The 24,268-nt window shown below is 37.3% G+C and overlaps 2 protein-coding genes across 5 annotated transcripts in view; one reads left to right on the top strand and one right to left on the bottom strand.

The window, feature by feature from the left end:
* Positions 1–88: 88 nt before the first annotated feature.
* On the bottom strand, positions 89–11,045 carry LOC139946011 (dynein light chain Tctex-type 5-B-like). Of its 4 annotated transcripts, none has more exons than XM_071943595.1 (4): positions 10,827–11,045; positions 9,735–9,879; positions 4,648–4,861; positions 89–3,201 (listed from the first exon to the last, which is right to left on the bottom strand). In XM_071943595.1, the coding sequence occupies exons 2-4, from the start codon at positions 9,854–9,856 to the stop codon at positions 2,998–3,000; spliced, it is 540 nt and encodes a 179-aa protein (XP_071799696.1). In that variant the 5' UTR covers positions 9,857–9,879; positions 10,827–11,045; the 3' UTR covers positions 89–2,997. The 4 variants fall into 4 exon arrangements, with proteins under 4 accessions (XP_071799696.1, XP_071799695.1, XP_071799694.1 ...); XM_071943594.1 differs by having other exon boundaries at positions 9,735–9,901; positions 10,827–11,044; XM_071943593.1 differs by lacking the exons at positions 9,735–9,879; positions 10,827–11,045 and adding an exon at positions 6,777–6,937.
* A 448-nt stretch (positions 11,046–11,493) lies between these two features.
* The window catches only part of LOC139945981 (guanine nucleotide exchange factor subunit RIC1-like), a 34,356-nt gene continuing 21,581 nt past the window's right edge, over positions 11,494–24,268 (top strand). Inside the window, exons 1-8 of the mRNA XM_071943545.1 lie at positions 11,494–11,712; positions 18,856–18,963; positions 20,076–20,152; positions 20,424–20,528; positions 20,881–21,023; positions 22,440–22,573; positions 23,112–23,203; positions 23,710–23,798. Of these exons, the coding sequence (XP_071799646.1) occupies positions 11,572–11,712; positions 18,856–18,963; positions 20,076–20,152; positions 20,424–20,528; positions 20,881–21,023; positions 22,440–22,573; positions 23,112–23,203; positions 23,710–23,798 (889 nt within the window). The 5' untranslated portion in view covers positions 11,494–11,571. The remainder of the gene's footprint in view (positions 11,713–18,855; positions 18,964–20,075; positions 20,153–20,423; positions 20,529–20,880; positions 21,024–22,439; positions 22,574–23,111; positions 23,204–23,709; positions 23,799–24,268) is intronic.

Below are 24,268 nucleotides of genomic sequence, written 5' to 3'. Positions count from 1 at the left end.
AACGTTTTTGAACAATATTAGGGAATAAGAATTCATTAACAAAACCATTGCTATGGATACAGAATAAAGAAACACATAAACAAGTTGCTTAATAAAAATGATATTCTTTATTGCGACTGCAGCGCATCAATGTTGCGCATAATGCTTGTAACAAAAGAAACGAGTAAAATATAAAACTAGGCTTATTTTATAACTGTTCTTGTGGTATTCACAGTTCATAACTAACTCTGTTTGGGTTCGAGTTTGGGTTGGTTACATACTTTAATTTTAGACTAGTACATTATTTGAAGAGGTTGATTGAAAAAGCACACACATTTCCTAAACAACTAACCATTAATTATTTGAATATTGTTAATGTATGGACATATCACCACATTGGTCAAATAATAAGGTTGGGGACAGTTTTCCGTCCTCCTTGGTAAAATGATGGCAGCCGAAGATCTTAAAATAGACTTTCTTAAAGGCACTGGACACTTTTGGTAATTACTCAAAATGAGTGCCAGTAAAACAAAACTTATACTTGGTAACGAGCAATGGAGAGCTGTTGATAGTATTAAAACATTTTGAGAAACTGCTCCCTTTGAAGTAATTTAGTTTTTGAGAAAGAGGTAGCTCATCCTCAAATAATAGCAGACGTGTAAATGTGTGTCAATTGTCAAATGCTAAGCATTGTGATTTTATCTTGTAATTTTATAGACTTTTACTAAATTCCTATTTTTTATTTGTATGTAAAAAGTGTATTGCTTATCTGCTTATTATAAGTGTTTACTAACTGTAACTTGACGCTGCTAATTTTGTTTGTCAAGCGCTTTGAGACACTATATAAATGGTTTTTTGTTTGTTTTTTTATTTATTATTGTACAAAATTCAATGAACTTAGACCAAACTATAGTCTTTACTTTTGCAGATTTATTTTTAGGGCTTGTCCAGTATGCAGGACTAATTTTACCTAGTTCTTTTATTGTTGAACAAAGTTAAAACATTTCCCTATGACCATAGAGTGAATCAATACCATTGAAGATTCTCATCCAGTGATAGTTTCAACTTTACTACCAAGTGTTTTGAGTTCTATAAAATACAATTAAATCTACATGATTTAAATATATAAAAATAGGTTTGGATATTTTGCAGCTAAATTTAAAAAGGAAGGTACAACGTTGGTTTTGAGAATATTTACACTCATTACATTGTGTATTGTGGTCACATCTTTTTTTCTGAAGAAGTTTTTCCTAAAATAATAATAACATTTTTCTGAATGTGAAATATATTTCCAATGGGTAAATGTCACTGATATCTATGAATAATTGACCAACTTGAATTAGAACGTTCCAAACATTGTACCAACCCTTTGAACAAAAATCTGACGGAATTTATCAAAATGTTATTAATACTAAATCGGACTATATTTGTAATAGAGAACACACACACACATTCTATATACATAAATAAATTGACCATGCATAATTTACCCAGAATCACACATTTATGGAAGTAAATAACAAAGATATCTATATTATTGCTATCTGGGTATACTATAAAACAAACTATTAATCAACAAAACTGTGTCTTTTCCATTGGTTGTGGACTTGTCATAAAAAAATGGTGTTTTAATTGTGATCTTTGTTTAACCGAAAGAGCTGCAGGATATGGTAAACCATTTTGAATAATTTCATTATCCTATCACTCAAGTAATTACTTTACCACAAACTGACATCCCTTAGAAGGAACGTTACAGAATTGGTAAGAAACAAAGATCGTGCACAGATTTACATAAAACCTACACAGTCTATTAATGATGATGAGTGTTGAAAACATCCCTTGAAATATTTCTGTCTGAAATGTCATATTTGATGAGAAAAATAAATCTATCTTCGCATTAATATTCGGACTTTATCGCTCAGTGAGCGTTTTATTCATTTTATTTTCGCATCGATGCAATGCATCGAATTTGTAATCGTTTTTTCACTATTCTCTCATGACCCAGATGGCCAATCATTCCGAAACTTCTACAGGTTAGTCAGTTTATGTATATGGTGGATTACATAAAGTGCTTACACTGCCAGCAACTGTTTTGTTAACAAAAACCAATTCTGTAATGTTCCTTTAAACAAAACATTCATTACACAACTTGCACATGCTTGTGGTACTAAACATTGCTTTGACCAACATGAGAAATCCTAATTCATTATTTCATTCTTTAAAAAAATCCCACTAAGCTCCTACATAAAACCCAAATTTTGGTATTGTGAATAACAAATTTAGAAATCACATTACTCTTAATGCACCTAAAATTGTTCCCACATCATTGAGCTAGGTCCACTTTCATGGCTCTGTTTACTGTAGAATTCTGAACATAATTCTATGGGCAGTAATCACAGAATCTTGCGGTAAGCATGTTCACATGATTGAGCAGGTTTTACAATTGAGTTTTGTGATGCATTCATTTGCAGAATTGGAGGCAGTTATTGCGATGGGAAGGACTTGATGCCTTCAGGGCCCAATTTCATAAAGCTGCTTATAAGCATTAAAAGCAACTCAGCACAAAACAATTATGCTTACCAGAAAAAGGTTATTTGTTTTGGTTTTACCCATATACACCGATGTGTGTTAGTACTGTATACTCGGTACTTTCCGAGTTCTGTGAAAAAATCACAGGAATATTACTCGGATGGGATTCGAACCCACGACCCTTGCAATTCTAGAGCAGTGTCTTACCAACTAGACCACCGAGGTTGCCCGGCACTTGCTGTAGAGGCAGTTTGATTGTGATTTTGAAACTGTGGAAATAAACTGATGATGATGATGATGATGATGATTCCTATGTTTAGGGTTCAGCCAAACTACTATGTCGCATGTCTAAATAGTAACTGGGATCCTGCTCATTTCTGCTCAGCAGAAATGTGCTAAGCAATATTTTCTGCTTAAGCAGCTCTATGAAATTGGACCAAGAAAGAGAACAACACTTTAAGAAACTCAAGAAGTTAAGTCAAGATTGGACTATTCATGGTAGATACCATACACCATTGCTGTTGCGAATAAAGAGTTGTTACGATATTCATACGATGACGAGCTATCATTGGCCGCATCCCACAAACAACGACTACTTATCTTCAAACCCTGGTCTTTCAGCTCACCAATGTGTACAATGGCGATGATTTTATAGCGTCCAAGTTGTAGATCCTTTACTCTTGCCTTTACAACCTGAAATAAGGAATTGTTCAAAATAAAATAAACACCTAGAAAACATTAGGCTGCCAGTAATATAAGGCTCCATCAGATATGCCACAGAGGAATGAATATTCAGTAAATCATACTGTTGCATAATTCATTGTCCGTATGCCAAGAGTGTTTATTATTTAAATACGCAGGCATATTTTGTCCTGCCCCCATACCATGAACACAAACTGCACAATGGTGAATGCTGAGCTAACTGATTAATAATCACGAGCTCACCCAGTTGCAGCGTTAATATTCATGAGCTCACTGCAGCATTAAGCCAAACCTTATCCTGAATAAGCCACACCCCCAAACCTCCCACATCAGGGAGGCATTTCTATATTGATTCTGTTGTGTTGTGTTGTCAGGTAGCTTAGTCAACTTTACATCACATACACAATGTAAGAAATTGATTAGTTGAATACTTTCTGTTACTATACGATTGATTAATTGATTCCAGGTTAGATATTACAGAAACATTAGATTTCCCTTTGAAACAATTCACATGGATGAAGGGTTTCAGCTGCTCAGCACTCAGCCACAGGAAATATTTCACACATTTGAAGCGTGAGTTTTGCATGATTTAGCTTTGTCAATAAAATGGATGCAAACAGACTGCGTTCACAGGCCTTGACATACATGTAGCACTGTACACACCAGGCATGTAGTTATGCACTTTAGAAAGAAATAGAGAGAAAAGCAAACACATTCTACAGACAAAGTGCATACTGAGTAGACTTAATGTAAATAAAGGGATAACTGGGACTAGCAATTATTGCCCATCTTAAGAAAGGCTGAATTTATATAAGAGATTACTATGATCTGAAGCTGATAGCATCCAATGGGGGAGATTTGATCAACTTCACAATACCATGTTCCCCAAGGTCTGCAGACTTTTTGCAGGAAACAAAACACAATGTCCACAAGTTTACATAAGCTCACACAGTTTGAAGATAATGATGGTAGAAATTTACCTGCTGAGGTGGTGTAGTTTTTAAGAAATGAGTAAAAAAAGTCACAAAAGTTATATTCATCTAAGTGAGATTATTTAAGCATTTACATTGTTTTACTAACTTCTTAAAAACTACAGCACCTCAGCAGGTAATGTCATTATCTTCAAAGGGTGTAAGTTAAACTAAATCCGTGGACATTGTTATAAAAAGTACCCACATTCTATTGGGAAAATTGGGGGGGGGGGTCTAAGTGCCGTTTGTTTCATTATACTGGATAATAAAAGATAAAAACTGTTCTTCTAAGAACTGCTTGTAAGACAGGTATATAATCCTGAAAAAATAGAAAGCGGATTTCTAGAATTAAGGATGTGAACAAATAAATAAACAAACAATAGAAGTCTCCCATACTGAAAATGAGTAAATAAATAAACACAGGACTGCTTTCACTGGATTGTATTTTAAGGGTTGATAAACTCACGTCTGATATCGTCTTAGTCATTTGTTTACAAAGCTCCGCTTCATATTTCTCCTCGGCCAGGTAATGTTGCAGCACTTCACCAAGGATGTCTTTGACCGTGTTGACAGGGAACCGTTTCTTGGGATCCATTTGATATGTGGCTTCCAATTTGACACTAGATCCTTGCTTGTTGGGATCCTGAGGCTCGTCCATAAATGACACGGTGCTGACCGAGCTGTAAAAAAAATAAAAAAATCATAAATAAGGAATATCTGTCATAAACAAGGAAGATCCGTCATAAATAAGGAATATCTGTCACAAATCTCAGAAACACAAACACTCAAGTCAAAAAATCTAAGTTTTAAGAGGCCTAAGAGAATGCAAAAACCCAAATAAAACAACCAAAAACAGTTTGAGAAATTATTTGCTTTTCTGACTTGACGATTTGATTATTCTTGCCCAGCGTATATTTTTCCCGATGTTGCATACCATACCTTCTTACCTTTTAGGGCGTTCATTATTCACAATGTCAAATCTGCAAATCTTTCCTTTTATATTAATAATTGATATAAACCAGGATGTAACCAACAGTCAATGTAAAGCAAATTGTCCTGAGTGGATTACAACATATTAAAAAAAACCATATAATGGAACAACCCTAGCTTCATATTCATTGTTAAATCACATCATCTTCAGAATCAATAGACTTGGCTTTTAGTACAACTGTTGACCTCTAGCTTTTAGAATGTTCACCAAAGTTTGCGACAAAAGAATTGTGTGTATGTACACCACTTCAAGACCTAGATCTTACACAAATGTCTGAATGTTTTTGTTCTGCTGCTTGGGTAACCACCAAGCGACAGGTTCTGTTCCTAGAATATGGGAATAAACAAAAGCTGGTGAAAATCCAGGGGGTAACATTGGGGGGGGGGGCATAACCCTCTGCAGCATCCTATTGAATGGGCAAGGGAGGGGGAGGGGCATCAAATTGTCTCCCAGATTTTACCAGGTCCTGAAAATAAATTGTCATTGTATTTTATTTGTTCACATAAAGGGAAGGCAATAAGGCAAACAAAGTGATCGACTTACGCTTCAGGCCCACCTGAAGCCTTTCTCAGATTCAAATATTCTAATGAGAAATTACCTCTCTCTCAAAAACTACATTACTTCAGAGGGAGTTGTTTTGTACAATGTTTAATACTATCATACTAAGACAGATACCATAGATACCTGCTTCTGAGTTTCCTAATGAAGGACAAAGTTCGACTAGGACGCCTGACGCTCATGTCGATACGATTAGGCAGAGTCATGCCTCGACTACGCTGAAGTTGAAACGTCATGGTGACACCTAACTACACAAATATGACAACCACTGGAAACAACAAACTCCTTGAGAAATTGTAGATTTATGACTGCAGGTTGGAGTGTGGGTGAAATTGTCCACCACTGTAAAAATCTCAGCAGATTGGCAAAGAGAGCAAGATATGTTGGATGGATATTTAGTATGCGCGATTCCAGATTAGAAATTCCTAGGTATAGTTATGTCCCTACTGACATCAGAGACATGAAAGATAATCTACTGGATATGTTGACAACTGTTGGCCGATGACGCCTATAATTACCCTGATTACAATTCTATTGGGTTTTAAAATGCTGATCCAAAGTACAAGACTATTGTTATAAAATCATCTCTATATCAATTATACGTTTGTTATAGGCTGGGACCAAGGGTGACAACAACTCCACTCATTTGTTTACTTTATTAGATTATTAAATGGCATAAATATTTTGATATTAAATAAACTTGTTTACATATATCAATAAAGGGCATAATGTATTTGGAAGTAACTGTTTACAACCGAGTACCTTTAAAAAGAAGTAAGAACAAGTATAAGAAACTATTATTGAAAACAAAATCTAATTCTAAGGTCTCAAAATCAAATTCAAAAAGATTTTAGTGGAAAATTACTTCTTTCTTGAAAACAACGCTAATTCAGTGGGAGCCGTTTCTCACAATAATTTGTACTATCAACAGCTCTCCATTGTTTGTCACCAAGTAAGTTTTTATTTTAACAATTATTTTAAGTAATTACCAATAGTGTCCAGTGCCTTTAAAGGCACTTATATATTATTCCTTAATCTACCCGTACCTGACTCTACTTTCAGCCCGTCCCTTGCCATTTTGAACAGTCAATTTATTGTTGCCATGTACACTGCGCCTCCTACCACCAATCCGATGTCTAGGAAAAGTCTGTGAGGAGGGGGCAAATGTAACAACAGTACCCGCCTGTGACATCTTGACAACTAAAGTCTCATACAACACCAGAAGGAACCAAGAAGGTCTTGTTCCCGCCTCAATGACGCAACAACGATACCTTTTAATTTCCTCAAGCACTGCAGACCACCTTCTAAACTAACATAATTAATTATGAATGGAAAAAACTACTTCTTTATGCAGCATGCAAATGAGACTTTCTTTTCAAACTGCATTAATTATAAATCATAGTAGCAGTTTCTCTTTCTGTTTCCTGCTCCTGCTCCGTTTGAAGTTCCTTCGGATCGATCATTTCTATGCTGATGAGTTAAAATACCCTCGAGTTTATTTTAATAAATAATCTAAGAAGATAAATGAATTATTAAAACCTCTTTCAAATGTGAATTTACATATGCAAGGGGCAACTCTTTACTATGTTTCTATAACAGGACAGTTTATAAATTATAAATCGCCAACTACGGGTCCTTAAAATACCTACAAATTCTATCAATAATTAAAAGCAGAGAAACTCTTCTGTAGCAGACAGAGGGCAAACAAATATAGACAAACAATGTACCTCCATAAATGTTGGAATAAGACTAAAATTAAAAGTGGCTATAGCAGTGCAATTAATCGATTGTTAATCAAGTAAGTAATTAAAGCTAATTGCTTTAATTATCTCCACTAATTAACAGTATAAATCACGTAGATTTTTAAAAAGTATTCATAAAAAATCTCATGTTTAAAAAAAGATTGAGTTCTTTTAAAAATTCTTCAGCTGAACCATCGAGGAACTGCATTAAGAAAACTTATAATAAACTTCAATCAAATTGCGTTTTTATTGCTTTAATTACAAAAAGGACTATATCTGGATACTAAGCACAAAACTGTTATCAGGCAAAAGTTTAAAGGGCTTTTCAAAAATTGATAATGCATGTTGATTGCAATGATAGTGGTAAGGGTTGTAGGTCATTAAGTATGAATGTAAGGTTACCACACACATGGTATTGTGTTGAGTATGTACTGAATAATGCACAACTGTACGCTGCACAAACTTTGCATTGTACTGAATCATTTGCATACAAGTACGCCAGGTCCAGGATTTGTATAGCTTATTCTGTAATTCTCTGTTCCTTGCGTTATGTTCTTAAAAAACAAGGCTTTATTTGGTCGAGCTAATATATAAGAGCATCAAACTCAAGCTCTGGTGTTTCTGTTCAGCAGAGTGTGCATGGGTTCGAGTCCTGGTTGTGACACTTGTGTCCCTGAGCAAGACACTCAAATATAATTGCTTCTCTCCACCCAGGGGTAAATGGGTACCTGTGAGGGCAGAGATAGTTCTTGTGATTGATTTAGCCGAGTAGTGCATATATATTGGACCAGGCTATATACTCCCCAGGGAGCTGATATGGTTTAAGGAATGAAAAGGCCCACTGATCAGGGGTAATAATAATTATTGGAAGCGCTTTGAGACGCCCTTCATATGTATAAAGCGCTATATAAAAAACGATTATTATTAATGGTCTCAGTCTCGATCTTGGACTGCAAGGTCTTTGTCTAGGTCTTGGCCCTCAGAAGACTAGGTCTCAGTTTTGATCACGAACAGTGTCTTGGTCTCAGTCTTGGACTGTAGGGTCTTGGCCCTCAGAAGACTAGGTCTCAGTCTTGATCTCGAACAGTAAGGTCTCGGCCTCAGTCTTAGACTATAGGGTCTAGGACTAGGTCTTGGTCCTCAGAAGACTAGGTCTCAGTCTTGATCTCGAACAGTAAGGTCTTGGTCTCAGTCTTAGAATATAGGGTATAGGACCCGGTCTTGGCCATCAGAAGACTAGGTCTCAGTCTTGGTCTCGAACAGTTAGGTCTTGGTCTCAGTCTTGGACTGTAGGGTCTTTGACCCGGTGTTGGTCCTCAGAAGATAAAGTCTCAGTCTCGGTCTCAAACAGTAAGGTCTCAGTCTTGGACTGTAGGGTCTTGGTCCTCATAAGATTAGGTCTCAGTCTCGATCTAAGACTTTGAGGTCCTGACTCCAACATTGGTCAGTGATAATGAACCAATTGACAAAAAATGTGCAACTTGAAGACCCTTGCTGCTTTATGCATAGAGGAACTTGATACAGCAAGGAAAGTCCAATCACTTCTCACATGATGCCGGAAGAAGCAAATATAGAATACTTAGTAGTAACATTATATCATCCGGTAATTACTAGTATTTCAGGTTGGTGTAGACATAACAGTATTGGTAGACTGGTACTTAAACTATATTTATTTGTTCTTTGAGCTTTTGTTTATGTCTGTGCTCTGAATATAGCTGTTTGTAGCCAACATCCTGGTTCAAGAACTGCAGTAAGTGAATTAAGATATCTTTGAGTAAACATAACTGTAAACAAATTTGTTTACATTGACACACCTGTGCGCGCTTATATGGGAAGGTACTAAAGGGCAATGGTGCAGGTTAACAAAATGCAAGATTCTCAACTTAGTTTGTACCCGGATACATTGTCAGTCAACAAGCAGAAACTGTCTTAAAAGTTTGCACCAAGATTCCATTTAGATTAGACTGAGACTTGAACCACGGACCTCCAGATTGGGCAATATAGGGCTAGATAGCTCAGTTGGTAGAGCGCTGACAAAGTTAATCCGGAGATAGTTGGTTCAAATCCCACTCTACTCAATTTCTTCATTCAACCCCAAATCAAAAAATAAATGTTATTAAAACAAACTCTGAATATTACATAATGATGTGCCCCTCTCCTCCTCCTGAAATCTATACAAACACATCCTGATACATCAAAGTCCTACCTGGAGTTAAAAAAAGCTGATGTTGTTAGTCATGAGCAGAGTAGGATCAAACTTACCCATTGTGTTTATATCTTCCTCCATATTCACTGCCACTCATGAGCGACGACGCACTGCCATGTCTCTTTAGTAATTTGGCTGCTTTACTACGAGCCATGTCCGATGTTTGACGCTCAGACATGATGAATGATGTATTTAGTGAACCTAGGAACAAATACTGATTGTGCTGTAAAAATGTAAGAAAGTCAAAACATCAGCTTCAAATATTAAAAACTTAAGTGGTGAAATGTTTCACCTAAGCAGTGTTTGTTTTAGAGTTTTATAACATGTACAACAAAGGACTGTTAGAAAATTTCACATCACTCGTGGTTTTCTAGTTGCGATAAGTTGCGACGTTGGGAGGCTGGAAGGTTAAGATCATCGCAACTGGTGGTTTTGTTGACATTATAGAAGATGCTTTGCATTTGCTTTCGCACCAACCAGGCCTCAAAGCAATGCATTCGTAAATTATGGCTTTGGACAGCTTAAAAAGGTATAAAGGTTTGTTTAAAATGGCCAAAACACATAGTCAAAGAGTTTTTAGATTGATTTCATGGTCGAATAGGAAACCATTGTAGGACAAGACAAGACTATTCTATGTTGGATCTCAAGAACATAACCTAAGCCTGGTTCATACTTCCTGCAAATGCGAATGCGATATGAATTTTGACGGCACAAATTCACAACGAATAAATCACAACAATTGAACTGTGTTCAACTCCTGCGAAACATTTGCTGCGAAAACAGCCATGGCATGTGACGTCAACATTGGCTTGGCATTCCCAGGAAGTAATGAACCTAAAGTAGAATATGTGCATATATAATACTCCCATAATAACTTCAATCATATAGCAAAGGTTTCAATCTAAATAGTTTTATAGGAATCACGTTGATCAGAAATTGATCAGAAAGAGATACATCATAATGTCTCACAAACGTGAAGTAGAGGAACCTAGTCCCAGTTGACTGTTGGGGATAGGAAGTTCTCTACAGAGAAAAAAACATTGAGGGAGAGTTTACATGCATCTATGGAGGAAGACCAACACACCACATTGAAAAAATGGACCATGGTAAAATCACACATGTATTTTAGTGTGTATCCGGCCACCTACCTGATTACAAAACTAGTCACTTCGTTGTATAAAATCGTTGCCGATTTCTCCCTCAATTCACAGAATCATTCAACTGCGAGGAAATCCCATCGCTCATCGAACTGCCAGGGATTCCCTGTTGGTATTTCTTCTGGCTTGGATCAATAATTATACAGCGTTCTTTCACCAAACAATGTGTATTGTCACACGAATTTACCGGCCAACTGTAGCGCCACCGTGCTGTCCGGTATCATAGGAACCGTACACAAGCCAATTACCATTAAACGACAGGTGTCAGTGATTGATTGAACTCATTAGCATATTCATTATATGGTAATATTTGTTTACGCCCACTCTGCCTTTTTAAGTGCAGTGTTTGTTTATTTGTTTGTTTAATTTTGCGTTGTATCGAAAGAAAAACAATTTCAAGGCTAATATTAGTTGGGACAGAGTTATTTTTGCTGTAGACTTTAATATAAGAATGTAAAAGAATACAATATTTTGCTGTCATAATGCTGTCATGTTCTTTAAAATCTGCCTGCGCACAAACAATCAGTGATTAAATGAAACACCTTTTGATTGGATGTATGGAGTGTATCGTCAGAATACAGTTCCACTCATCCAATCAGAGGAGACCTTATGAACGGTATAGAGAGTTCATTTTATGACAACTTGGAGAAAATGGCGACTTCCATGAGAGAAGCTGTGTTTGGTTATGTCGTCTGAAATGGCAAAGATATTGAAGTGAATTCAGAGAGTTTTCATCATGTATTTTCCTGTGGGATGGCCGAAATATCTTGATGTACCTTCTGCCAAATCAGAGGCAATCCAGGAAGTTTTAGCGTCACCAAACCGATCAATTTTTGTCGTAACTACTTCGCAGTCGATTCATATCTGGCAGAGTAAAGTAAGTTTTTTGCCATCTTTATATTTTTATAAACCTTTTTCATTTCCTTTCATCATGTTCATGATTTTCACTCTGAAAAGTGACACTAAACATTTATTTAATTTAAACTATTTTTCACTTTTGGGTATTTTAGTTTTAACTTTTTATCAATTATTCAAAAAGAAAGAAAAAAGAAATCTGACAACAGTTTATGAATTGATGAATCTGATTGCCACATTATTTTATGATTTATGCCATTAAAATAATCACATCTGGCTGGGTAAATAAAATAATTGGATAACTTAACGTATGGCGCCACCACTTTTTAAACTAATTTTTACTAAAAGGGATATCTCGTTGAGGTAAATAAGATACTATATTATTGCATTTGAATGAAAAAGTGGTGGCGCCACACAGAAATTTTTCCAAATAATTGGCTAAATGAAGCAGTATTTTTGTTTAAAAATTTCCTGAAACAGTAAGGTAAAGTTAAGTTGTGATAATCGTATCGCTCCTCACGACCTAGTTACAGATACATGGCGTAAACTACAATTACAAAGCGCACTGAATTATAAATTTCATTTTGTAGCAATGGACCAGAATGTTGACGAAGAAGTGGAATGCAGTGATTGATGATGGGGCACTGGGAACCGAACAAATATTAATTTAATTAAATGCAAGGTTCTTGTGCCACATTGGTCCACACAAACAAAGTTGATGTAACTTAAATCTCTTACCATCAGCTTGTGTCATCTTTTGGGGTCATGAAATGCTAGGATTCATCTTGTAAGATGCATTGTCAAATGTAAATACGCCAGTAGTGACTTAAATTGTGACATCACCATTTTCTTATTACAGAGCAGTAGCAATTATCTGTGAAAGTTTAGTATTTATTTCCTTTTGTGGTCACGCCCACTTTTCTGAGCAATAGATGCTTTGTGACTTGCGTCAACATCCATAGTTAACTTGTACTAGTGTGGAACTTTCAACATTTCATAAAAGTTTTTATTAATCACAAATAGAAAATCTAATTTCATAACATTAAATCTGTTAGATTATCCTTCCTTTTTCCTTATTTTATTTCAAAATTACATGCGAGTGATCGTGCATGAATTGTGCATGAGAGCCTAAGTTGGTCGTAGCCTGCTGTTAGCCAGTGACCTTTGAATGCATCATGACTGTAGGCTGTATTAAGATTGATACAGGTGTCTAGGGCTCTTACATCCCCTGGGATATCATGTTCACAAGGAGAACCTCCCCAAAACCTAGAAAGAATACAGACAAAATGAAAACAAAAAAGTATACTAAACCAAACTGGTGTACAATCAGATTTCCTATCATTGAAAGGGAACTTTCTTTTGGGGTAAATCAAATTGTTCAAGTTGAGTAAAAACTTACTTCATGATAAAATAATATTTAGTATTACACTTTGTTGCTAGAATTAAAAGCAGTTGTTGGTAGATAATTTGAAGAATGTCATTAATAATACCTGTTTGATCATAATAATTATGAAAGGATTCAGATTCAGGAATGTGTTTCTAAAGTGTCAGAACTGTTTTGTAAACTTATATTCCTGATGTTTGTTTAAAATCAACTCAAAATAAAAGTACAATTGTGTAATTCACTTTTTAAAATGAACCTTGAACCTTCTATTATTCCACTCTGGATTGTAGGCATGGAGTTTCATCTTTGACAGGAGACAAGGCCAATTTGTGGGCAAAGGGCATTTCAATATGAAAATGTTAAAGTCTATGGGAAACTTTTGAAGGGGCACCAAGTCCAAGACCAGGGCAACAGAGGTCATGACTAGCCCAATACCACCGTGGCCTCTAGGCAATGCCAGTACAAGACATGTGGCTGGCAGGAGCATGGATTGACTAAATTGGGTTCAGGGTTATTTATTGAGAGACTGACCCACTTCTTTGACCTTTTGCCAAAACAAAAGCTCAAAATATGCAGTCAAAACTGTACCTACAACAAGTGTAGCAATGGTAACACCAACACCCACCCAGGTGTATGTTCATTGTGTGGATGTAAAATGATGAGCAATGACAATTGTTTGACAGTTTTAACATGGTGTGTCACTGCAAACCTTACTTACTTGACAGTTATCCCTTTTAAATAGGCCTATGGCTTACATGTTTAGCTTTCATGAGTACATAATGTGTGTTTGCAAGCTGTGTTCTTAAATCCATTTATCTCTCAAATCATTTAAATTGCTTAAATTCCAGGACAAACATAAAATACACTATACAACTCTATGCTAATCCTACACTATTCTACAGTAGTTTTGAATCCCAAGGCCAGGATCTGCCACAAATCAATCACAATATTGATCTCATTCAATAGCTAAAGTGTCACCCACCTGCAATCTGTTGTCCTTTTGGCCTTAATTCATTTAACGGATGTAGTTGGGATACAGTGTATCTGTCCTAAACTCACATAATAATATTTGGAACATTATACTCCACAATCAAATACTTTCTACAAACCATTATGTTCATCCTGCCCTTGGAGATTCTTCTTTTTCCAAGTGTACTTTGAGTGCTTTTTTTTTAAATGTCCGAAAGATTAAACAAAAATTGACCCAACACTTGTACACACTTGAAAATAAAAAATAAATTATAAATAAAACCTGATTTTTTGTTTTGTCCTACTGTCTTAAATTATCAGTAGTGTTCTTAGGATTTGGCATTTTGCAAAGTTGAAAGTGGCAGGTAAAATTGTCTTCATAAACCGTGCAAGAAATTCTAAACCGGACATGTCAAATTGTACACTTCCATTTTCTATACTGTATGCCGACATAATGCAAGTAGGCCTGCATGTTGTTGTGCTACAGAGCTGTCACCTACAGCTCACACAGCTCACACTGAGATTTCAGTTGAATGGATTTATTCTCTCTTCCCCTATCTAGCCAGCATGTGTATTTAATTGGCAATGTGAGCTCTACCTGACACCTTCAGTCTCACATCATTAAAATTATAACCCCAGGCTATGTATAAGCCTTCCTCCCTCTACTCTCCTCAGAACAAATTGAACATTGAAGAAAAAAGTCATGACTCACTGTCTTAAAGCTTAAAGGGGTAAACTCTTCCGCCCAAAAAGACTGATTACTGTGCATTGCTTGATTATGTAAATGGCATTTATATCATTGGTTATTGAAAGCCAAGCATACATTCCATAGATTTCATAAACAAACTACTCGGTATACAACCAACCTGTGAACATTTTCATAAATAAGGTGATCCTGTTTTTTTGTGAAAAAATACATTAAAAATGTATGTTTGTTAGGGATGTTGTTTTGTTCAATGTCGTTCTTGTGTGCTTTTTAACACCAATGCATTTTAATGTTATAAATTTGGGTACAAACATTCAATTGACTCAAAAGGATTTGATATTATTTTTGGTTTATACTAAATTATCTTATTGCATCTCAGAAAACCTCTGTGTAGCCCCTTCATTGTGTGGGTAGGTACAGATTTTATTAGCAGGTATTTTTTACACACAATATTGAAAAGATGTTAAATTTTCATCTTCTGCCCGGGGATAAAGTATCACTTCACAATATTGAAAATTGAAACCGTAAAGGTTGAGTTTTCTTTGAGCCCAATATATTAGTGGTACACATCTCCTTTAACATTTCTTGATGAACTGCTGAGTGTTGACTGTTGTTAATAATCCATCTAATTGAATTATAAATCAGTACTTACATATTCTTGTTGCACCTGGAGGAAGAAATCTGACCCTAGACTGAGGTCAATGACCCCTAGTGACCTTTCAGTTGTCAATGGGATCGATGTTTTTTACTGCTCTAATTTCAAGCTTTAATCTTTTTGTTTTCACATGTTAAATTAAGGTTAGTATAACAATTGTGAAGATTTCCAAACAACTATCTGCGAACAAGAATGCATTCATTAAACGATGAGGATTTTTGAATCTCAAACTGTTATTGGTCAACCTTTGTTCGATAGTCAACCTCCGCACAAAAAGGAGAAATTCAAACTACATGTAGTAGGCCTAAGCTTTCATTTGTTTTTCTATCTTTTAAATATGGGTTCAAGTTCTTGGAATCTAAAAGTGGAAATCAGTAAAATTGTTAATTAAAAGAGGGGAAATTATGTGAAACCAGTGTGTCACCATAGCCTGACAGCTAGCACTGTAGCAGGAAAGGCATCTGGTTAGAATTTTGAAATCAAGCTACCCGTCTCCAGTTTAGCAGACAGACTTTTAAAGGCACTGGACACTATTGGTTTACTCAAAATAATTGTTAGTATGAAAACTTACTTGGTAACGAGTAATGGAGAGCTGTTGATAGTAAAAAACATTGTGAGAAACAGATCCCTCTGAAGTAACTTAGTTTTTGAGAAAGAATTAATTTTTCACTAAAGTATTTGAATTTGATATTGAGACCTCAGAATTAGATTTCATCTGAAAGCACACAACTTCGTGTGACAAGGGTGTTTTTTTTCTTCCATTAAAATATTCCGAAACTTTGATGACCAATTGACGTCAAATTTTCAAAGGTTTATTTTGTGCATGTTGAGATACACCAACTGAGAAGACTGGTCTTCGATAATTGCCAATAGTGTCCAATGTCTTTTCTGTATAGTGATACATGTATGGTGAGGAGCCATGATGCTGGTAATGTATGGTAGGACATAGTGATACATAATGAGAAGCCATTATGTATGTTTGGGTAACAGACAGAAAGGAAATTAGAGCAGGATGGGATTCGTATTGTATTGTAGAAACATTGATCTTGTGTCTACAGGATACAGACATGTTGTATGAGGCTACCCTAAATCACCTAAGTGGGTCTGGGACCATATGCCTTCCGCTGGGGAGGATAGTAGAAACATCAAAAGTCAGCGCTCCTTTGTTATTAGCTGACAATCCTGGCTAAATCTCGCTGGGCCATCTCACAACGAGGCCAATGCCTCTTTTGCCCCTGGCCTCTGTTGCCCCTGGCCTCTGCTGCCCCTGGCCTCTGCTGCCCCTGGCCTCTGCTGCCCCTGGCCTCTGCTGCCCCTGGCCTCTGTTGCCCCTGGCCTCTGTTGCCCCTGGCCTCTGCTGCCCCTGGCCTCTGCTGCCCCTGGCCTCTGTTGCCCCTGGCCTCTGTTGCCCTTGGCCTCTGCTGCCCCTGGCCTCTGCTGCCCCTTGGCCTCTGCTGCCCCTTGCCTCTGCTGCCCCTGGCCTCTGTTGCCCCTGGCCTCTGTTGCCCCTGGCCTCTGCTGCCCCTGGCCTCTGCTGCCCCTGGCCTCTGCTGCCCCTGGCCTCTGCTGCCCCTGGCCTCTGCTGCCCCTGGCCTCTGCTGCCCTTGGCCTCTGCTGCCCCTGGCCTCTGTTGCCCATGGCCTCTGCTGCCCCTGGCCTCTGTTGCCCCTGGCCTCTGCTGCCACTGGCCTCTGTTGCCCCTGGCCTCTGTTGCCCCTGGCCTCTGTTGCCCCTGGCCTCTGCTGCCCCTGGCCTCTGTTGCCCCTGGCCTCTGTTGCCCCTGGCCTCTGCTGCCCCTGGCCTCTGTTGCCCCTGGCCTCTGCTGCCCCTTGCCTCTGCTGCCCCTGCCCCTGGTCATGGTGATGGTGCTCTTCAAAAGTTTCCAGCCAGTGTGTCCTGCAGAATTTTAAGATTTTCCCATTGGAAGGCGCCCTTTGCAAAATAAAAATGACCTTTCCCTCTCAAAGATGAAATTCCAGGCAAGTAACGTTGCAGGAAGGACAGACAGTGTCAAATAAACACAAAAATTACATTGTTTGTTGGCCCATAAAACGCACTGTGTATTGGGTAAGATTGGGTTGGAATTAAGCCAAGGAATTTGGGTTGGAAATACACCCAAGGCCAATCTTTGTCCTTGGTAAAGTTCAGTTTTACCTCTGCAATCTTGTTGTAACATTATTCCAGTGTTTTTCTTCTTTGAGGGGGGGGGGGTTACTGGGTGTATTTGTAGACTGAAGAAGACTGCACTAAAACAAATTTACAAACTGTCGCTACAGATAATTCAAGTGAAGTTCCAGGAGGCCTTATATTTGTAGTAAGCAACATACCTCCCTAGTTAGATTCAACTAGTGTTTACACAGGTTGTCTACTACATTAGAATATTTATTGAGTTAACACTTTCTCCACCTGTTATGTTTTATTACACAAATCAATAGGACGCAATATTGAAGTACATGTACTCAATGACCAGCTACATATGTATACATATATACATAGTATTGTACAAAAGTGTAGATTAATGATAAACCATCATGCCGAAAAATACAATTTCGATCGGGATTGAGATTTTCAACCCTGGTCTCTTTCAGGGTTGATTCTATCCGGCTAGAGCATGCTACCCGGATCGGAGGCGGGTTGAAAGTTTTACAGTGTGAAGCAGGGTGAACAAAATCTCCGTCAGAACCTGCTCCGACCCTGAGATTTTTGACACTTTGAAAAGGCCTAGCCTTATCTACAGAGCCTTTCTCTATGTACAGAGCAAGGACCAACCTGATCAGACTCAGAGTGCTGTAGTCGGCATCAAGATCCCTTTATTTACAACTCCCTGTGGTTTAGTAGACCATAGCAGAGTATGTGTGGAAAGTAGGACAGTGTCAGAGGTCATATAGATCATGGCATACTGATACAAAGTGGGTGTGGTCCATACGTGTCCTGTCCATTCAATAAAGGGGCAGGGCGGGGAGTAGTCAATCATGTGGTAAATAAAGCATTCATTGGTTTAGAGGTGGAAGAATGCTCACAATTTATAAAATAATTGAACCATACATGTATTTATAATGTTCAGGCAGTTATTCACACACCCAGCCTGGAAGTTTGGTACATACAAATACTTTGTAAGTACCCTGTTCCAAGGAATCATTTGTTTAAAAAATACAAAAGTTAATACAACAAAAATAAGATGCGCGCTAAAATACTAGTTTAAACTCTGAGCCATTTGAATAATATAAAGATGTGCTAAGAGAAAATTCAAAACCTTTCTGGTGAATCCTCTGAACAAAACCTTTTACACCAACGATGTATGGTAGAATATCTTACATCAATGTGCATGTCTATGGGTATTATCAAATTGAATGTTCTTTATTATCAAATTGAATGTTCTTTATTATCAAATTGAATGTTCTTTATCTCCGATGCAAATTTAACATTTTTTAAATTATTTTTTCTTTAACAGCCGTGTGTGTTGATAGTGACTTTCAGACGATCTGATGATTCAGTCATAGTACATGGAACCAATCTATGTGCAGAATGGAAACCAGACTGTACTGTACTCGCAGTTGGGGTGAGTTGACACTTCGCTTCATTTGTTCTGGACTTAATTTCATAATGCTGCTTAGCACCGAAGAATCTTTCTTAGCAAAAACAGGGTATCAGTTAAAAAATGGTGTGTGTTGTCTGTGCAGTTGGGGTAGTTTGACACTAGCTTTATTTGTTCTGTGCTCAATTTTATAATGCTGCTTAGCACCAAAGAATCTTGCTTAGCAAAAACAGGGTAGTCAGTTTAAAAAATGATGTGTGTTGTCTGTGTTGAGTACAGCTTTGATAAAAACATGTGTTTTTGTGCATAAAATATGAACAAAGGACTGAAAAATACTGGTACATAATCTTACACTGGTTAACAAGCACAGACAGCTGTATGCTCAAATAAATATATGATTAATTTCATTTTTTAATAACTACCAAGATGTTGTACGTATAGAGTTCAATGCAGACCACACTTCAATCCAATTAACATAATAAAAGTACAGCAGTTTCTGTTATTCAAAATACTCTGCAATATAATTTTGTAAATTAAAAAACAGAAGCGGAACACCCACCTAGGAGGATCGACCCAAACCTACCAGACCATGGATTAGATGCAATATGTTTATAAATACAAAATGTAAAAAAGAAAATGGTTTGCATTATTAAAGGATTTTGTCATTATTGGTAATTGCACAAAACAATTGTTAGCATAAAAACTTACTTGCTAACAAGTTGTTGATAGTACAAAACATTGAAAAGCACTTCCCTCATAGTACAAAACATTGAAAAGCACTTCCCTCATAGTACAAAACATTGAAAAGCACTTCCCTCATAGTACAAAACATTGAAAAGCACTTCCCTCATAGTACAAAACATTGAAAAGCACTTCCCTCATAGTACAAAACATTGAAAAGCACTTCCCTCATAGTACAAAACATTGAAAAGCACTTCCCTCTGAAGTAGCGTTGTTTTTGGAGAGAAGTAATTTCTCACTAAATATTTGAATTGAATTTGAGATCTCAGCTGAGGTCTCGGATTCAAGACATCTCAAAGCACACAAACATGTGAATTCAATCATTCTGGAATTCTGTATCGAGTCCATGTTGGTAGTAATATAACAATTGTATTGTTTGCTGGTTTCCTTTACAGACGTCAGGAGGTCATTTGTTGTTATTCGAGGTGCAGCAGGAGGGAACCCATCACCTCTTTACAACTAAGCAGTCTAGGTAGGTCAGAAACTAGTCATTCACAAACTGTCATCAATGCAAAAACAAAACTGAATAAAATGCTCACTGAGCTATAAACTTCAGATGCAAAATTAGATTATTTATTTCTCATCAAATATGACATTTCAGACAAAAAATTTCAACTATCATCATCATAAGACTGCGTAAGTTTTATGTACATCTGTGATATAGACAATTTGTTTTCTTACCAATTCTGTTATGCTCCTTTAATTCCCTTCTTACTATTAATTTTGTAAAACTCTGATAATAGCTCAGCGCATTATAGATGTGATACTACTGAAGCAGACAACAACACAGTGCCAATGTTGAAGATAGATTATGCTCACACAATGCAAATCACTGCTGGAATTAACAGGTTGGTCATAAATTATTATCTAAAACAGGTGTTTACAATCAAATGAATATACTGAAGGTAAAACCAGGCAAAATTAAATCATTTATGAGTGTTATAAATAGAACTTTGTATTATGTGTTATTTTGTTTTTACTAAAATGTGATTCCAGGGGACAATTAATTTGGGATTCTTTTGATGGACCAACTTGCCCGGTCCAAGGCAACTTGTCCCTTTAACAGTATATGCATATTGGGTGGCTGATTATTTGAAGTTGAAAATTCCAAGCTGTCATGATTTGAAGGAGCTAGTCTCCTCTAATCTGAAGTCCCGAAGCAGTCAAGAGATGTAATTGTTTTTTTAATGTCTTCCACAGTCTATGTTGTCTTAAGGACGACTTATTGGTTGCTACTAGCAACGGTTTATTGATGCGAGTAGGATGGGACGGCAGCACACGTCACATGATGGATATATCAATCAGAGCGATTCCATTCTCCATAGATCTTCAGCAGTCACGAGGTTAGTTCATCTATATCAATTGATAATAGCAGATTGCATTGCACCATCTCTCAAGTCAGATGAAACTCAGGGGTGTGTAGCTCTTCAGGTGTGTAGACCAGGGCTCTCAAGAGCTCTTCATGGGTGTAGGCATTGGTCATAAGGAGCTCATGAAGGGTGTACATAATTAGGCCAGGGCCCTGGCACTAAGGAGCTCTTACATGTACACATGGTGTAGACCATCAATTGATAATAGCAGGTAACACTGTACTATCTCTCAAGTCAGATGAAACTCAGGGGTGTAGGCCAGGGTTCAAATTCATGGAGCTCCACAACAAAATAGTGCTTACCTAAATAAGGGTACCAGCCAAACTACTATATCGCATGTACAATTTGTGACTGGTCTCCTGCTCAGTTTTTGCTAACCAGAAACTTGTTAAGCAATATTTTCCGCTTAAGCAGTTATGAACTTGCTCTTCAGGGGTATAGGTCAGGGCCCAATTTCATAGAGCTGCTTAAGCACAAAATTTGCGTAAGCTTAACAAATCCTTGCTCAGTAAAATTAGATTATCGGCCAAGATTCCACTCAGTTGTAACGCTAAGTAAACAACAGCTAAGTATGAGTCACAAGCAATGTATGTGGCATGGAATTTTGGCCAGTAACAGGTGTAAAATAAGCAACACACAGAATAAAGTGTACACCATATCGTAACATGCAATTTGACACCCAAATTGGCAGACCAAGGGTTTTAGTGCATTGGGGGTATCAGCTCATTTCATAATTCACATTTCTCACAATGTATAAACACTTTCAGTCAGAGTAAGTTATTCAAGGTTTGAGTTCAATGCTATCTCATACTAAGGGATCAAGTTCTATCAGCAGAGTGTACAGCCATAGTGTACAGCCATAGTGTACAGCCATAGTGTACAGCCATAGTGTACAGCCATAGTGTACATTCTTGATCATACACCTTTCTTTACATGTAGGCCACAGGTTGCCATGGTAAACTACTTGTGTAAATAGGTCTAAGTGCGAAGTACATGTTGTCTGGAATGCCCCTAATGGGTTTTATGTCAATCACATCTCTTGCATATAATAGTGTTAAGGTATCCAGTTACTGTGATAATCCATGAAGAGTCTTAAAGACACTGGACCTTATTGGTTATTACTCAAAATTGTTAGCATAAAAACATACTTGGTCACAAGCAATGGAGAGACTGATGGTATAAAACAGTGTGAGAAACGGCTCCCTCTGAAGTGACGTAGTTTTCGAGACCTCAGAATTATATTTTAGATTCTACCATAGTTCTTCTAAACAATTATATATATATATAAACAATTATACCATTACACACAGAGACATGTATCATCATTACCCAAAAGAGATTTCCGCAAACCTCACCTATAAATAACCCGACTGTGTTTGTGTTTTACAGAATCTTTACTTGGTGACACTTCACTGTCCTTCAAGCAGACACAGTACAGTATGATACTATCCGGATTGGCTGTGGTCCTATCAGACGGTAGAGCTGCATTCCTGACTGCAGATAACAGTAAATTTGAACCCAGGGTAAGCGTCTTATCAAATAATAATAATACATTATTACTCTGATCAATGGGCCATTTCATTTCTTCCATGGGTCAAAACCTCTCAACCCACTTCCAATATTTAGCATTTAGCATTGGTTACTGTGGGAGTTTATTTATCGTGGTGCACCCTAACACTAAATGGAAGGAAAGTGAGAGTGGTAGGAATGTTAAGGGTTAAATAATAAACAAATTTATATGGTGTATTTAAAGGGACACATTGCCTTGGATCGGTCGAGTTGTTATTTGAAAAGCGTTTGTAACCATTTGTTATGAAATACATATGGTTAGAAAGATGTTGTAAAAATAAAATGTAATAATCCACACACAAACAGTTCACGACGAGTAAGGAAAACCATGCAACTTTGAGGCATGTTTGTGTGGATCTTTATATTTTACTTTTATATCAACTTTCTAATCATATGCATTTTATAACAAACAGTTCCAAACGCTTTTCATAGACCAACTTGCCCATCCAAGGCATTGTGTTCCATCAAGGGATTGTTTGCTTTGACCTCCAGGCTGTACATGCTGTTTGGGCTCCAGATGTCAAGACTGCTTGCTGTGTGGCTATTAATCACAAGTACAGACTCATAGTCTTTGGACTCGCTAAGTAAGTTTTAGCTAATGGTTCTTTAAAGTTTGGATGTTCTTGTACTGGATACTTACTTGGTAATTACTCAAAAAATAATTGTTAGCATAAAAAACTTACTAGGTAACAAGCAATGGTGAGCTGTTGATAGTATAACACATTTTGAGAAACGGCTCCCTCTGAAGTAACAGAATTTTTGAGAAAGAGGTAATTTCCCACTCAATTATTATTAGGCATCTGAAAGCACACAAGTTTGTGCAACAAGTATGTTTTTTTTTCTGTAATTATTCTCTTGCAACTTTGATGACCCAATGAGTCCAAATGATCACAGATTTTGCCTTGGTGCCCTTGAAATGCTACAGTAGAAATTTACAATTTCCTCATAGGGTATGCTTTAGATGCATTGGTGCCCTTGCCCTTTCATAAAGGAAGCATACAGGCCTGCTGGTCTTTGAGTATAACCAAAGGTGTCTAGTGTCTTTAAGACGAACCAGATTTGTAGCGGATTTATTTGTTTTCCTCCCCAGTGGGCAAGGAGTAGTGTACACCCTGGATGAAGTAACCGGTGCCCTGCAGTTATCACACTGGTTAACGCTCTCAAGTTCAGATTTTCCAGGTAATTGCACTGTTGGGGGGAAGTCCCTGCATGTGGTGAAACCTAATTGCTTGATTTCTGCAGATATGCAACTAATTTGGGATCGAGGTCAGTCAATTTCTGACCAATTTCCCTCAGTTTTTGAGAAAATTAAACTTGCAAGGTGTTTTTGTAAAAGCATGTATGACACATCGTTTGATCTGTTGATCGTCGTGGCTGAGCGGTTAAGAGCACCAGAATCGAGCTCTGGTGTTTCTGATCAGTAGAGTGGGGGTTCGAGTCACAGTCATGACACCTGTGTCTTTAAGAAAGACACTTGACCATGATGCGTTGGTCTTTTGGATGGGTTGAAAGCCGTTGGTCCCATATGTTGTGTAACGCACATAAAAGAACCAAGTGCGCTTATAGAAAAGAGAAGGGGTTCTCCCCCATCTTCCTGGTTTGATTTGCTGCATATTGTGCCATAGCAAAGAAAGTCTCATAATTCAAAC

The sequence above is a fragment of the Asterias amurensis genome, chromosome 13 (genome assembly GCF_032118995.1).
Source record: "Asterias amurensis chromosome 13, ASM3211899v1".
Lineage (NCBI taxonomy): Eukaryota > Metazoa > Echinodermata > Asteroidea > Forcipulatida > Asteriidae > Asterias > Asterias amurensis.
Note: the sequence above shows the minus strand (reverse complement) of the source record. Positions and strands in the feature narration are given on the sequence as shown.